The sequence below is a fragment of the Manis pentadactyla genome, chromosome 2 (genome assembly GCF_030020395.1).
Source record: "Manis pentadactyla isolate mManPen7 chromosome 2, mManPen7.hap1, whole genome shotgun sequence".
Classification (NCBI taxonomy): Eukaryota; Metazoa; Chordata; class Mammalia; order Pholidota; family Manidae; genus Manis; species Manis pentadactyla.
The window spans coordinates 228,035,774-228,052,316 of NC_080020.1; the positions used below are offsets into that span (position 1 = coordinate 228,035,774).

General features: G+C 32.7%; 1 protein-coding gene across 1 annotated transcript in view; it reads left to right on the top strand.

The window, feature by feature from the left end:
• The window catches only part of ROCK2 (Rho associated coiled-coil containing protein kinase 2), a 158,796-nt gene that overhangs the window by 105,324 nt on the left and 36,929 nt on the right, over window positions 1–16,543 (top strand). Inside the window, exons 6-11 of the mRNA XM_036881826.2 lie at window positions 7,050–7,194; window positions 9,913–10,051; window positions 12,120–12,211; window positions 12,971–13,130; window positions 14,694–14,754; window positions 15,365–15,376. Coding sequence (XP_036737721.1) covers window positions 7,050–7,194; window positions 9,913–10,051; window positions 12,120–12,211; window positions 12,971–13,130; window positions 14,694–14,754; window positions 15,365–15,376 — 609 coding nt within the window. The remainder of the gene's footprint in view (window positions 1–7,049; window positions 7,195–9,912; window positions 10,052–12,119; window positions 12,212–12,970; window positions 13,131–14,693; window positions 14,755–15,364; window positions 15,377–16,543) is intronic.

Genomic DNA, 16,543 nt, shown 5'->3' on the forward strand with positions numbered 1-16,543 from the left:
TCAATTCTTCCAAGCTCAGCTTAGATTTTTTTTTATTTTGGTATCATTAATATATAGTTAATGAGCAACATTATGCTTACTAGATTCCCCCCATTATCAAGTCCCCACATACCCCATTACAGTCACTGTCCATCAGCATAATAAGATGCTATTGAATCACTACTTGTCTTCTCTGTGCTATACTGCCTTCCCCATACCTCCCTGCTTCATTATGGGTGCTAATCGTAATGCCCCTTATTCCCCTCCCCCCACCCCCGCCACCAGTCCCTTTTCCTTTGGCAACTGTTAGTCCATTCTTGGGTTCTGTGAAGCTGCTGCTGTTTTGTTCCTTCAGTTTTTTCTTTGTTCTCATACTCCACAGATGAGTGAAATCATTTGGTACTTGTCTTTCTCTGCCTGGCTTATTTCACTGAGCATAATACCCTCTAGCTCCATCCATGTTGTTGCAAATGGTAGGATTTGTTTTCTTCTTATGGCTGAATAATACTCCATTGTGTATATGTACCACATCTTTCGTCATTCATCTACTGATGGATACTTATGTTGCTTCCATTTCTTGGCTGTTGTAAGTGGTGCTGCGATAAACATAGGTGTGCTCAGCTTAGATTTTACCTCATCTAGAAAGTTCTTACTGATAATCCTAACCTGACTAATCACTCTTTTTATGTCAAATAGAATTTATGCTATACTTAATTGGCCATTTTTGTTGGTTTAGGTTTGTATGTCCTGCCTATCCAGCTAAAACTCAACATCCCCTTCTTTCATGGTCTTTATCATAGAGTCTGTTACTCTGTGTTCTGCATACATTAATCAATGCTTAGTAAGAGTATTTGTACCTAAAGCTCCCTCTTGTGGTGTTTGTCATAATCTAGTATGAAATGGTTAACAGTGAAAATTGTCTTTAATGAAAATTAAGTATGAATTTTCTAATAGAATGTTAAACTTTTTATTTAATGTCTGTTGTATATAATGAATTATATCTATATACTGTACTTCTTTAAGTGTATTTTGATTTTAATTAAACTAGAAACCTTTGGAAGCATGCAGAGAAATATCACACCACATTTATTTAGGGTGTGTAAAAGTAGTTAAGGAAAGTAAGTTGTAGAGTGTGAGAATGTGAGGAACAAGGCATAAAATAGTAAGTACGTTTATGCATAATATATACTTTTACATATATACACATAAGATAGTATATATATTATATATATATTTATAAAATGATTTTGCAGGCATGTAAGTATATACTTAATTCAACTATTTAAGTATCTTAAATTATCTCTACAGGACAGAATAAAATGAGGCTTATATAATTTTTGTTCATTATTTTTTAATTCAGGTACGTGTAGTTGAGTTAATTATACTCCTTGGTTCACAGCTTATTGTCATTACTATTCTACACAAAGGCCCCATATTATTTTTATTTTATTATGTTTTCCATCTTTTAGTGTCAGTCTGATTGTCTTTCCCTAATACATAGCCACTGTAATGTGTTTACCATAAGTTCTTGCAGACTGCTAGTATAGCATCTGTATGTATAAATAGTATAATGGTATGGATGTCATTTTGTTTACTTTTTTTTCCACTCAATATGTTTTTGTATATATTCCTGATATATGTAAATTAGTGCATTGTTTCTTAGTATTCCATAGTATCTATCTGTAAATTGTACTTACCATTTTCCCTTGTGTTGGATTGGGTCACATCCAGCTCCCTGCTACCAAAGTACTATGTTGAACATCTGCATATGTGTCCCATGTATATTCTGACAAGGGTTTCCTGTAAATCTAAACTTAGAAGTAAGACTGCTGTGTCAGATGCTACATAAATAAAGTATCATCTGATCTCCAGAAGGGCTGCAAATGTTAAGACCTCTTGCTAGTAGTGCATTAGAGATCCTTTCTCCTTATATCTTCATGTACCCTTCCTATTATTCACTCTCTAAATCTTACCAATTTCATTGATAGAAAGTAGTGTTTTTTAAAAATGGCAGTTAACTTATATCTAATGATGTCAAACCTTTCTTCATGCATTTGTAGTTATTTCTTGTGAATTATCTGTGTTGTATCTTTTGACCCTTTTAAATGGCTTCTTGTTAAAGTTCAGAGATTCCTTATATAATCGATAAACCACAGATATTGCAGATATCTTTTTCTATTCTGTTGCCCATCTGTGTTTTTGAACAAAAATCTGAAAATTTTGATGTAGTCAAATATTTTTTTAAGTACTGAACTTTAAATATGTTGCTTGCTTTATACCAAGTCTCCATTCCTCAAGTAATATTAATAATGAGAAGTTATATAATATTGAAGAATAAATGTGTTCTTAATTAAAAATTGTACATAGAATTTATAATTTTGTTCAGTTGTTAATGTGAATAGTGTTATTCCAAGTTATAGGTTCCTCACTTTCTTGTCTCTGTTTGATTATTGTTATGGTCTCAGAACCCTAAGAAGCCTTCATGTTTTCATTCTCATTTATCTACACATCTATAGAAGGTATCAGCGAACTAGAGCACAGGGCCAAATCTGGCTATGGCTTGGTTTTGTACAGCTCTTGTGCTAAACATGTTTTTTTCATTTTTAAAAGATTGTTTATAAAAAGAAGATATGCAGTAGAGATCCTAGTGGCCTACAAAGCCTTAAGATATTTACTATTTGGCCCTTTACAGGAAAAGTTTGCCTATAGACAGAAATGCTTGAATTATTTTTGAGTTCCTCTGGCTTCATATAAAACATTATGCCATAGATAAAAGCAAAAATAAAATACAACCATAAAATTATAGCCCACAGGACTAAAATGGTTTGTTTAAAATCATGATTAAGAATAATGGTGTCTCATTAAATTTTGCCATTGATGGATTGTGTATTACACAATTTTTTGGATGCTGTTACTCTTTTTCTCTCTGAAAAAAATATCAGTGTGAGTGACAGTTACAGTATGTTGTATTTACATATAGATGTGTCTCAGTGACAGAAGTACTGCTATTTAAAATTACTTGCACTGATAGACAAGTTGAGTTCCCTCTTTGCACATCTATGAATTTCATAGCAATGTTCACCACCCTTTAAGGCACAATTTACCTTCGTACCTGAAAATAGTATAATATTTTATCCCTTAATATTCTAGTGTATATCAAATAGAGACTATAACTTTTTAAAAAGCTAGTTGTTAAGTCATTAATGTCCTTAACCCTTCTGCAAGTGATACCAATTTTTAAAATGAAGGTGTTACTAATATTTCTGGAAAACCCAATTTTCTGAAAAATTACACATTTAAAAGGACAGGTTTATGGGAACAATAGGGACAGACCATTCAAAAGTTCTGCAGATTTGTAGCCAAAGCCCTAATGAAAATAATAATTGGTACCACGGGGGGATAACCAGAATAATAGACAACTTTGTGTGCCTCTGGGCACTGCACAATGCAAATGGAAATAAAACTTAATCAGTTGGGCTGTTTTTTAGATAGAACGGATCTTCTACTAGCCAAAAATCTTACAAGGCAAGGAATATTCCTCTCTGAGGAAGGGGGCCCCTAGTGCAAGTGCTCATTTTTAATTACTAAAATGAACTGAATAGTTTCCTGCCTATGTAGCAGTCAAGCTGAGGCTTTTAATGCTTCTGATAATAAAGAATTCCATTTATAGTTTTTCTTTTCCACCTTTACAGGAAGCTTTTTGAATAGTTTCTTGGGCCAACTCAAGATTTGTGATTGACCTATTTTGTGTTTTCAGTAAATCTTTTCAATTTATGATATTTTGGCAATTATAAAACACCAAATATAGAATGTTTGCGAAAGCTTTTGAAAATACATACCTGTTTATGTTGCTCTCTACCTTAAAACCCTTCTGTAGATTGCTGTCACCTACTGAATAAAGTTCAAACAACTTAGCTTGTCATATGAAGCCTCTTAAGATGATGTGATCCGTGCCTGTTTTTCCACCGTCATTCTCTATCATTCGACCTTTTTTACCTTATGGTTCAGAGGTCTTAAATTACATGTAGCTCTTTTTGTACCATGCCATTTTAGGATTTCTGGCCTTTGTATATGCTATTAATCCAGTATACTTGGCAAATTGCTTCTTGTACTTTGAAACTCAGTCCAAACTTTGCTTATCTTGTGTAGGCTCCTTAGTGTGGCTCCTGTGTCCTTTTGATATGCCCCCTTTTTGGATCATTATCCTTTGGCATTATAAGTTGTTGAAGACTTGTATTTTCTCTTCCCCAGCCATAGAATCAGCCACTTCTCCAAGGACCTCTGATTTCTTTTATTCAAGAATGGTATTTAGACATAAATATTTGGATACAAGTTTTTCTCTCCTGCTCCTAGAGTATCAGTATTTCTAGTCCCCATCAGCAGACACATGTGTATTGTACATACTGTGTGTACTAATTATCATGCACACATGTGTTCATATTTAGTTCTATACTTACCTGCCTTTATATATAATATATCAAAAGTCATGAGTTCACACCAGTACTTCTGATTCTAGTCATATACTACAGGATTCATTCTACTCCTTTTTTTTTATAATTTCTTTTGGACAGTGAGAAACCTGACTCTCAATATCTAAGTTTTTTTACTTACTTGTTCAACCCTAGTATACACAAAAAAATTACTTCAGAATTACCAGTGCCTTCCCCTATGACAAACAGATCTACTAACTGGAATGTATTATTTTTGTGCAGCTTTTCTTTGTGTGTTTAGCCTTATAGTATCCATTTAAGATAGTGTTTTCCAAAGTTACTTAGGTCAGTTCTTCCCTATCCCTATTGGTGTAGTTATGTTATTAATTTATAAAACAGGTTCATTTTTTACTGTTTATATTCCGTTCAGTTTCCCCCACATCCACTGTGATTTTAATTGTTTATTTTTTGGATTGTGAAATATTCCTCTGATTTTAAGAGTCATAATTGTGCAAATTGTTTGCTCAGTGAAGGGGATCCCTTCCTCCTTATCCCTACCACCCCAATCCCATACTTCTTTCTTGCCACCTTTTTCCCATACACCCCCTGTAGGTAAACTCGTCTCTTTGGTTTGTTTATCCTTTCTGTAGTTCTTTAGAATAGGATCAGATTTGTCATAAATGTAGATTCTGTATTCAAATAGTTTGAGAATCTACCTGTGAGACAATTTTAAAATATCTTCCAAAACTTTTTTTTTAATTTAACCACCAATATATTGACCAAAAAATGTGGTTGGAATATTAATTTTCCAAAAGCAGAGTGCTATTCATATAGGTTACCTACTAGAAATTCTTTAGTCCTACCGAAGTATTTATTCTGCAAATGGTTATTCAAACTGAGCTCCAACTTCCCTTTTCCATCCTCATCATGTAAAACCTCACATTTAACTGATTTGGACTTAACTGCATTTCTTGAACATGGTTTATATGAAGTTATTCTTAATCCTTTTTTTTTTGCTCTTTTTTCTATCTAAGCTACCATACCACCCTCACTCCTTTAAAGCCTAGCTTGTCCATCCTTTATAGCCTAACTTTATGCCAGTTCTTTTTGTGTCTTACCCTTTCCTCTCCTTCCTCTGGACCATCGAATGCTAAATAATTTTCCTTTTAATGGCATTTGTTTGTGTGTGTCCAGTCAGGTTTTAGCTCCTATGTCTCACAAGATTTCACTTTTTTTTAAAGTTTGATTTCTATGGTTATGTGTGAAATGAAGAGATTTTGTTTATCCTAATGAGTCTCTATTAATTTTTTCTCTAACAAAAGTCTTAAAGTGTAAGATAGTCCATGATAAAAATTAATTATATACCCTGCCTTTTGAAGTCTTCTTCATTTTTAATCCTAAGTAGTAATCCATACAAAGTATTACCCTCATAATTTATTCAATTATTTTGAAAAGTTTTATTAATTTATATTCAAACGAAAATGACTTGTATTCTCTATTTGCTATATACTTAGGAAAATGAAAACATTGAGTATTGTTGCTAATTTGAGGAATGAAAAAATTGCTTTTGAAATTAATTTCCCATGTTTAACATATATATTATTGCACTTAAATAAAAACATTTACATAAGTCATATTTACAAACTACATTGAACTTCCTTTTCCCAAGGTGGTCAAATACTTTGTATTTTGGTAGTTTGTGTAGCTTCCTTATGAAGAATGTGGGTGATGCACCCATCGATGGGTAGGTAAAGGAAATGAAGGGCATTTAAATTAACTTATAAAATCTTTGCAAGTTTGGACAGAGCTAGAGGTAAATGAGTATTATTTACCACTATTATTATAATGATTTAATTTCATAACATACACGCATATACAAGCATACATACACACATACATGCCACAAAATGTACACACCCGTGCATATATCTACAATGATTCTCTTGTCCTTATCAAAAAGACTTCAGATAGGGATATCAGATTTCTTATTCTTCACTGAAACTAAACACAGATAAGGGTGTGTTTATCATTTTGCCATATGTCTTACTGCCACATTCCATATTTTAAATATGCAACTTGGAGGTGTAACTGGATTCAAACTATTAAGGTCTTTTAATTTTAACATTGACCTATTTGCCCCATTTTTTTCTTAATATAATAACCATTTCTTTATTCATCCTCTAAACTGGGCCATTTGTAATCTTAATCACTGCCATTTCTTTTGGAAATATCAAAGCCTCCTTTCTCTAACAAAACTTTTGTTTCTCCAGGTCAGGTACCTTAAGACCACATTTTATTACTTCTCTTCTAACTACTTTGTAGCATAAGAAGAAACAAAAGTGTCGATTTGCATGCAATTCCCATGGAGTTTACCACCTTTTTCTTTTTTCAGTAATAAAGGCGTCTATATTTTAGAGTTGGAAAATTATCCCTGATCTCTCATATACCATAATTGAGACATTTTTATGTATATCATAATGCATTTTTCCCCTGTCCTACCAAAGCCATGGCAGTAATGAACTTCAGTTGATAGCAGTTTGTAGCCACTGCATCTGTAATAATAAATGAATTATGTGTATTTATGTATGTTTACACACATTTTATGCACATCTGGTTTTCTTATCTCTGCTATTTATCCAGACAGGCATGGTACATTGTGATACAGCAGTTGGAACACCTGATTATATATCACCTGAGGTTCTGAAATCACAAGGGGGTGATGGTTACTATGGGCGAGAATGTGATTGGTGGTCTGTGGGTGTTTTCCTTTTTGAGATGCTAGTAGGTAAGTAAATATTTTAATTTGTTCTTTTTTTCAAGACCCATCTCATAACACTTTATTTTAAGTCAGCAATTTGAGAATAAAAGGAAATTAATTGCCTGTGTCCTAGGGAAGAAGTGAAATTTCTGAAAACTTTGAATTAATAGTATCTGATACAACATTGTTAACTGAACAGAGGCAGCCAAGCATCATACTGGCATAGTAATTAAGTGGAATATGAAAGGAATTGAACATAAGAAACAACTTTAGAGTTGAAAATACAGTTTTAGAAATTGGAGAATTTATTTCCTAGAAGATGACCCTAGAAGAAATTGGTAGTGGAACACTGATGGACAGTAGACCTTTTTATATTAAGTAAATATTAGAACAAGAAGCAAGTTTATAGCTGCAATATTCCTCCATTCTAAGATTTTCTTGATCAATAGTATTTGTTGTAAATATTTTAAATATAGGGCTATTAATATTTGTTCCAGTAATATAGAGAACTGAAAGTACTCTTTATTTTGTTTATGTAATTATGTTAATGTAATTGATTTTTATGAACTGTATTTCATCTATTACTTGTATATACATTTGGTTTGTGTACTTCATCTATTTATTACTTGTATATATATTTGGTTTGTAATTCTAGTAAAACAAATGATACAGTTATCAACCACTTGACTATCAAGGTAAATGTATTTTATAATAATATTTCAGTCTCAGAAAACTCAGAGGCAAATTTAGTAATTTGTTTTACTCTGACCAAATTACAATGTGAAGGTCTCAAGTATATCAAAACTTTTCTTTCCATCATAGATTTCATCCTTAAGATTTCTCATTCCTAAGTACCAGGGTCACAAAAATACCTTACGGCTAAGGAAGCCAATGACTAAGTCACCTGGCTCGGGGATGAGGGGAGATGTAGCTTAATCTGCTTTGTGAGGCAAGTGTGATAATAAGGCTAATAACATAAGAAACAACTTTAGAGTTGAAAATAATAGTTTTAGAAATTGGAGAATTTATTTTCTAGAAGATGACCCTAGAAGAAATTGGTGGTGGAACACTGATGGACAGTGACTGCAATGGGGTATGGGGGGGACTCGGTAATATGCGCGAATGTAGTAACCACATTGTTTTTTATGTGAAACCTTTAAAAGAGTGTATATAAATAATTCCTTAATAGAAAAAAAAAGAAATTGGTAGTGGAAAACCTGTAAAATCTGTATGATAATTGAGTTAATGGTTATTGGTTTTTAAAAAAAATCAGAACATTTTGGTAAATCCCAAATTTAAGTGATATTAGTCATGGGATTTTTTTTGTGGCATAAATTGCCTTCTCTTGATGACCATCCTGTGTAAGTAGTATTGATCTTGCTATGCTCAGTCACATGTCATAGTATTATGACCTACTTTGGGGGCTTTGTCTTTTTAGTAGGTCTCTGCACAGATAATATATTCCCAGGTAGCTGTCCATTCTTGCTACCTCTGGCCCATCTGGTAATGCCTTAAGTGTGTCTTGCAATCTTTTGAAAGTGGTATATAGTCTATCATTTGCCTAGACTCTTGTAGAGATTTTGAAAATAAAATACTTGGAGGAAGTCACATGGCTAATCAGAAGAGACCATTTAAATTCCTGTTACTGTTTCCAACTCTGAGAGCTGAATTTAATGAGTTCAGATGGCACTGATTTGCAGTATTCTGAGCCTTGTTCCAGTGCTTGCTGTGATTGGTTGGCACTGAACTTCATATAGGACTCTATGTACTGCAGTTAAAAATGGCACTGGAAAAATCTTGAATTCATAGCTCTCCTTTGCCCCTCTTTGAAAACAAACAAGAACAACCTGGACACCCAAAACCTCTTTTGAAGATTTGGATTGGCTGATTTGGTAAAGTCTGGTTTGTACTAAGGTGACAAGTAGTTGAGGCATACTGGCCAGGCCTTCAACTCTTATGGCTTTAGGTGAGAATGGACTAGAATCATGTCTTCAGCCTTTTCTGTGTTTACACTTGCTTCAGTGCCTCTGTATCATAGTCATTATTCAGCAGGAACACTGCTTTGGTGACCATTTCTGCCATTTTCAACTCTTAACTATGTCCTCTTAGGCAAGTCACATGTCATTTATCTGGGCTTCACTTCCTCACATGTAAAATAATAGGGCTGTTCTAACTCCTAGAGCTGCACTGTCCAGTCTGTCATGATGAAAATGGCTTCTGTCTGCACTGTCCAGTATGCTAGTAGGCATTGGCCTTATCAAGCACTTAGAATGTGGCTAGGGTGTTAGGGAATTGAATTTTTCATTTTATTTAATTTTAATTTATTTAACTTTTAAATTGCCTCATATGGCTAGTGGCCACTATATTCTGTAACACAGCTCTAGAGACTAATTTCCAAAGGCAGTCAGCCTTAGCATTAGAGGACTCTGACTGAGCTGACCCCATTTAGTAATATTTTTCTTTAATTATCTAGTAAATTGCTTCCTTTCCCATTATAAAAAAAAAAGCCAACAAATTCTAGAGTTAGCATTGATTTTATATTGCTCTTAAGAGTTGATGGTTCATTGGTTAAACTTGTAAATGTATTCTTGGTGTGTGCCTGTTTGTTTTGACTGAGTGTCTTGGCAGATAGACTGACTATTCTTTCATACATGTGGCAAATTTAAACTAACATTAAATACTAGATTAAAAATGTTTAATTTGCATTCTCTATTACACTTGGTGTCTTCTTTCTTGGAATTTTAGGGGATACTCCATTTTATGCAGATTCACTTGTAGGAACATACAGCAAAATTATGGATCACAAAAACTCACTATGTTTCCCTGAAGATGCAGAAATTTCTAAACATGCGAAGAATCTCATATGTGCCTTCTTAACAGATAGGTAATATACATTGAATTTCTTTATAGAAAGTCGTTTAACTTTTAAATTTGTAGAAATGAAAGTATATCTAACTCTTACATGTGAAATCAATCTCTCTCTTCATCCAAATTGCATTTAATTCTGGGTTAGCCTTCCTCCTGCTAAGCCTGGTGTTTGGTTACTCTTGTCATTTTATGTGTGCAGTCCAATTGTAATCTAACTCCAACCTTAACCTTCATGTCTAAAAAGAAAAAAACAGAAGTTGGTAAAATAGTGTATTTAAGAGAAATAAAATTTTTGTATAATTCAAACATTTTATTCTTTAAGGTTGTTAAGCCACATTACTCTTGATAGTATAGCTTTTGAGAAGAGCATTTTACACAGATAAGTGCTGAACAGGTTATAATCCTGCAAACCATTTGTATTTGACTTGGGAGCGTCTCCTTCCCAACCTTTTATTATTCGCATTTGAATATGAGCAAGTCTGTCCTGGAAATTCTGTATTTCTTAAGACAAAATAGATGAACAACGTTGTAAAAACCTGCTTCAAAAAAAGAAGCTAGAAAGCTACTTGGAGTTTGCTCCTTGACCTATCTATCCAATTCTTTGATGGTTTTGCATTTTATATTTGTGATAGCAGTCATCCTGTCAAAGGACCAAAACATACTAGAGAGTGCTTACACCACAGTCCAAACTTTACTCACTGGCTTTATGATCTTAGGGAAATTATTTTACTTTTTTGGGGAAATAATTTCACTCATCCATAAAACAATAGGATCAGATTAGATGATAACTTAGGGCATTTCTAGTTCTAAAGTGCTGTGATTTCTCAGCAGATCTATTGTTAGCCCATACACTGCTGCTGTGAGAAGCAGTACTGCAGTGATTGTGCACATGCATACATCTTGCAGACTTTTTATAGGATAAAATCTTAAAGGTGGAACTCTGGGATATGCATTTTAAAATTGAGCAAAAATTGACCTCCTCCAGAAGTCACATCAGGGTTTCTTCATTCTTAAGAATTAAGAATTGTTTTCTTCATTCTTATCAAACTGAACATTTTGAATTTTTTTCTTTTTCCATCTGAAGCAAGAAAACTTATTTTTATTTTTCCTTATTACAGGGGTTAATCATTTTTATATGTTCATCAATCATTTGTTGAACAGAATTTTAAGATTTGTTAATTATATGATTAACAAACAATGCATACAAATAAATTCAAAACAAATCCTATATAATGTTTGATTTAAGGACCAGATAGGGTTGATGGGGATGACCATAATATGAACTGAAAGATAAAAATGAAGAACAGGCTACAGCATATCTTATCAAAGGCGTACCATTCAGTAAAGATTTGCTTTAGCAAATTTATGGGGCAGGGAGGACTGCAGTCTAAAGGAATGATTATACGTGGAGAAAAGATATTTTGAAACAAATTTAATACCATCAGTATGTCTAGGAGTACTTCCCTCTAAAAAGTTTATGGTTATTCATTAAGCATAGCTCCAAGAACATATAAAAAAAAGACACTTTTTATTTCTATACAGTCCTCATTGAAGACCCCAAGAGTCAAAGAACGAAATTATAGTAACAAATTTCTTGAGGTAGAATGATAATTTTAATATAAATATAGATATAATTTATCAGAGTAAATATGGGTAGCTTCAAATAATATGTGAGTTTTTTTTAAGAAGGGGGAAGATTTTTAAATATATTCTTAAATTATTAGAGAGGTTTTGAATAACTCTTTTATGTACCCAAAGTTAAACTTTCGTCTCATTTGATCATGTGGTTTTAGCACTCCCAGGTGAGTTTTTTTATTTGAAAACTTCATGTGTACTTTCATTCAACACAAACTACAGATGGAAACATACTTCACTGTTCATGGTATTTACTATAAATTACAGTCTTCTCAGTTTTTCTAGAGAGATCATATGCTATACAATTGAGTTTGCTTATTTTTGAGAAAAATTTCAGCTGAAACTTTTAATAAAAATACCTCAAGCCGATCTGTGATCCTTGTTGAGATAGAAGTTAATATTTTTGTTTTTTCATGATCTTTTCATAATAAAATCTCTGCATTGTTTAGGGAGGTACGACTTGGGAGAAATGGGGTAGAAGAAATCAAACAACATCCTTTCTTTAAGAATGACCAGTGGAATTGGGGTAACATAAGAGAGAGTAAGTCAATAAATTTAAGTATTTCCATTTTGTCACATCTTAAATCTCATAAATTGATCCCTCTTTTGAATCAATGAGCATGTTTGATACCCTTAATGCTAATTTTTAAATTGAGAGTTTTCATTTCAAATTTGTTCTGTGGCAGTATTTATAACTAAATTAATATTATTTTAATATCTCAGCCTATTTCCCAATACTTTTATAATAAATGTTACAGATTTCTTACTTTGTCAAGTTTTATGGAACTCAGTAATTTTCAGAATGGGGGAAATATAATCCTTTAATTTGAATGTGTTTGAATTAATAAAGCCATAATTACTTATGGAGACAATACTGTGATGAAAAGTAGGGTAAGCATGGTAATTCATTCTAAGTTTATGTATACTTGACATTAATACATTTTAAGAGTAGAAGTATGTCTACTTCAAGAATGCAAAACTGAAGACAAAAGAATGTATGTGCAAGTTACTGCTGCTTGTAATTTTAATACCTAAAATAAAATTGTTTTCCTTGTTTAATTGATTTATCTATATTTAAAACTGGTCTAATGTAGTAATAAAATACTTAAAACATTTTAATTATTTGAAATAAGTAGAAAATTTTTACTGAAATTACCTGTAGTAAATCATAATAATACATATGGTTAATATGTAATATGTTAGTATTAATATATTAATAATATGTAGTTGACATAAAATAGGGGTGGTCTCTATATTTTTTTATTATAAATGAAGTAATTCATTTCTTTTCCTTCAATAGCGGCGGCTCCTGTAGTACCTGAACTCAGCAGTGACATAGACAGCAGCAATTTTGATGACATTGAAGATGATAAAGGAGATGTAGAAACCTTCCCAATTCCTAAAGCTTTTGTGGGAAACCAGCTGCCTTTTATAGGATTTACCTACTATAGAGAAAATTTGTATGTGATTTGTAAATTTTTACTGTTTTTAGAATTTAGCTATGAAGAGTTGTCTTTGAGATTCTGGATTATAGAAGATAAAGTGTTAGTTTGTTTTAAATTTGAGTTTTTTCAAAAAGACAATTATTTTCCATTTAATTTCATTATTTCTGAATGTTATATGGTACTTATGAATGAATGTAAGGCCACGTTCTATATTTTTATGAGGATATAGAGTAAGACCAAATACCTGCTTTTGAAGGCTTTGTCAACTAATGAGATAAAAGAAAATTATATATTCATAATAAAGGGTAGAATGTGATACTTGCCACTTAAGGTGCCCAAAAAAATCTGAAATCGTTCGGAAGAAAAATAAAAGTCACATCTCTTTGGGGTGAATTAGGGAGAAATCAGAGAAGAGGTAACATTTTAGCTAGTCTAAAGATAAGAAAGTACCTTTCTTACAAGTTTTGAGTGGCTGAAAATGTGGGGAGGTTAGGTGAAAGTTGTGGGGAGATGAATAGTGGAAGCAAAAGTTTGGAATGTAAGCATACATTGGGAGCAGAGTAATAGAGTCCAACAAGGCTCAAACATAGGTATGGGTTACTCTATTAGGACCACTTGGAGAACTTGATGAGACTGGGATTTTGTCTGTAATCCTTTCATGTAGCAAAGGGCCTGGCACAAGGTCATTAAATACTGGTTGACTGAAGTGAGTATTGGGTATGTGATTAGGAAATAGAATGAGCTGGAAGTTAGAAGAATAATGCAGAAGGTGATTGTTGTGTGCTGTGCTAAAGGACTTCTGACGTTGACAAGCAGTGAAGAGCCACTGAAACTGTCAGATAGTTGAGTGAAGCATTAAAGACGTCTCTAAAATTTGAGAAACTTGGTACTGCCATGTATGTAATGATCAGGGTGACCAGTCATAATGGTTTGCATGGACTAGTGGTTTTCCTAGACCTTTCATGCTAAAACCAGGAAAATCCCAGACAAACCAGAATGAGCTAGCCACCCTACTAACAGTGGTGTTCTAAAAACCATTGTAGTGCTTGCTGAAATAAGGATGTCAGTGCCAGGAGAAATTGAAGCATGTTTATAGACAGTAAGGACGGACCCAGTTAAGAGAGATAATTAATAGACAGAAGTGAAGATTCATGTACTAACACCTGGAGGTAAGAGATATTATCTTTGAAAAGGAGATGTCTCCTAGAAGGTTTCTAGAAAAGAAGAATAAAATAGTTTAGGAACTCAAAGTGAGATGAAGAGAAGGAAAGTGTAGTCCCTTTTAGTGACCAATCTCAGAGGCCAGACTGGTCTTTTAAAGGCCAGAACATCTAATAAGAGAGAGAGAGACAAGAAAAGTTTGGCATTTTAAATTCTTGAAAATGGTATAATGTCTAGAGGGGAAAATGTTACTTTGTTTAAAATGTTGAAGTAAATTAAAAGAGAAATCTTTGTGGATGGAATTTAATTCTGAGAATAACTTGGTATTAAAAAATGGATTAAAATGACATACAGAATTTATTTCCTGGCACTGGGAAGAGGGACAAAAAAAAATTTATTTCCTCTCTTTTCTTCTAGGTTATTAGGTGACTCTCCATCTTGTAGAGATAATGATTCAATGCAATCAAGGAAAAATGAAGTATGTATATATTTTTACTACTATATTCCAGTCACGTGTTCTAATATTTTAGTAATATCCATGTGTTTTAAAAATTCATTTGATGCTACTTTTTAAATCATTGGACGTATTCCTTGTTGCAGTAAAGTTCAGCATATTTGATTGATTTGTTTGATAAGCATCACTGTGCAAGATACAATAGCTAGTAAAAAGATGAATTATACATGGATTTCGGCTTAGTTTTAGTAGCAAAAGTGATAGAACAGGTTTATAAACAACTAGTATACTAGTTAGAAACTTTTATTATCTTAGTACTATAAAAGAGTACTGATAATAAGACATAAAGTTATAGAAATAGTGGAGGAATTCAAAATTTGAGTATTTAGGGATGAATTCATATAAATGATAATTTTATCAAACTGTTACAGTGTTTTGTGACTTGATTTGTAACTGCATACAAAGCTAAATCATACACACATGCACATGCACATAAGTGAAGATGCTAAACATTTTTTCTCTTTAAACAAAAACTAAAAAGGTTGGGTTGGATAAACTTGGTTTGATTTATATTTTAGGAATTTTGAAAAAGCGTTAACAAGCACATTAATGTTCTGTGTTTTGTTTTAAATAGGAAAGTCAAGAGGTATGTTGAACACAGCAAACTTGAGAAAAACTCATCCCTGTAGCAATGTTGTGATATAGCCATGTTCCACCTAGCGTTTGGAGTACTACATCTACCCAAGAGAGAAGTTCCCAACCTTTTTTCTACCAAGTATCCCTTTTATTATTGCTCCTATGGATCTGTTATTTAAAATATATATTATATAATTGTATTTTTATTTATCAAGGATATATAACTGGCAGTAAGAACTTCTGATTAGCATGTGGTAACTAGTGTGATCAAATTATACTAATGAATAGCAGCCAAAAGCAGTTGAATTTAACTAGTTCATTGGCCTTTATATTCTTGTTAGGGAAAACTGTAATTTTGCTTAAGATATATGAAATACTTAAGAAACCATGGGAACCTAACCAGTAGAAAGATTCGAGGAAAGAACCTTGGCCTTAGGATCTAATAGACTTGGCTTGATTTTTGGCATTGCCACTTATTAGCTATGTTATCTTGGCCCATTTCTTTACTTTTTTGGATTTCTCTTTCTTTATTGAGTAGATAGAACACTACTATCTTCTTAGGGTTTTTGTTAGGTTTTATGAGACATCACTTGTAAAGAGCCTGCCCCTGTACCTAAGGCACAAAAGAAAGTGAAAAACTTAAAAGGAAATCTTTTATAAAGGTAATAACGTTCCCAAGATGGATTATTTAATACTTTCTATAATTTTAGTTGGTTTAAATACCAACATATCTGGCTACAAGAAGATTGAAAGAATGGCAAGGAGATGACTTGTAATTAATTAGCTATCATTTATCCAAGAGTTATTGATCACAATTCTTCACTGTACTGTGCCCAGCACTGTGTAGGAAGATATTAAGATGTGCTTATATTCTTCTTTTTAAGAACAGTAATATATTTTGGGAGTGTTCAGTCAGATATTCCAAATACTTGTTTCAGATATAGACCTTTTGTGTTTATTTTATAAACATAAGTAGTGACAATATTTTCAAATAATCTGCAGAAGAATGGTAGAGGATAATCAGAGGATATCCTGTATTCATAAAGAATGAGAAACTGTGTTACAAGAGAATTCTACCAAGATTAGACCTTGTCATTCATATGTTTATATAGCATGTTCATATATACATGTGTACTCTGATAGAGAGAAAGTAAGAAATGGAGGATGTTTTTCCTGT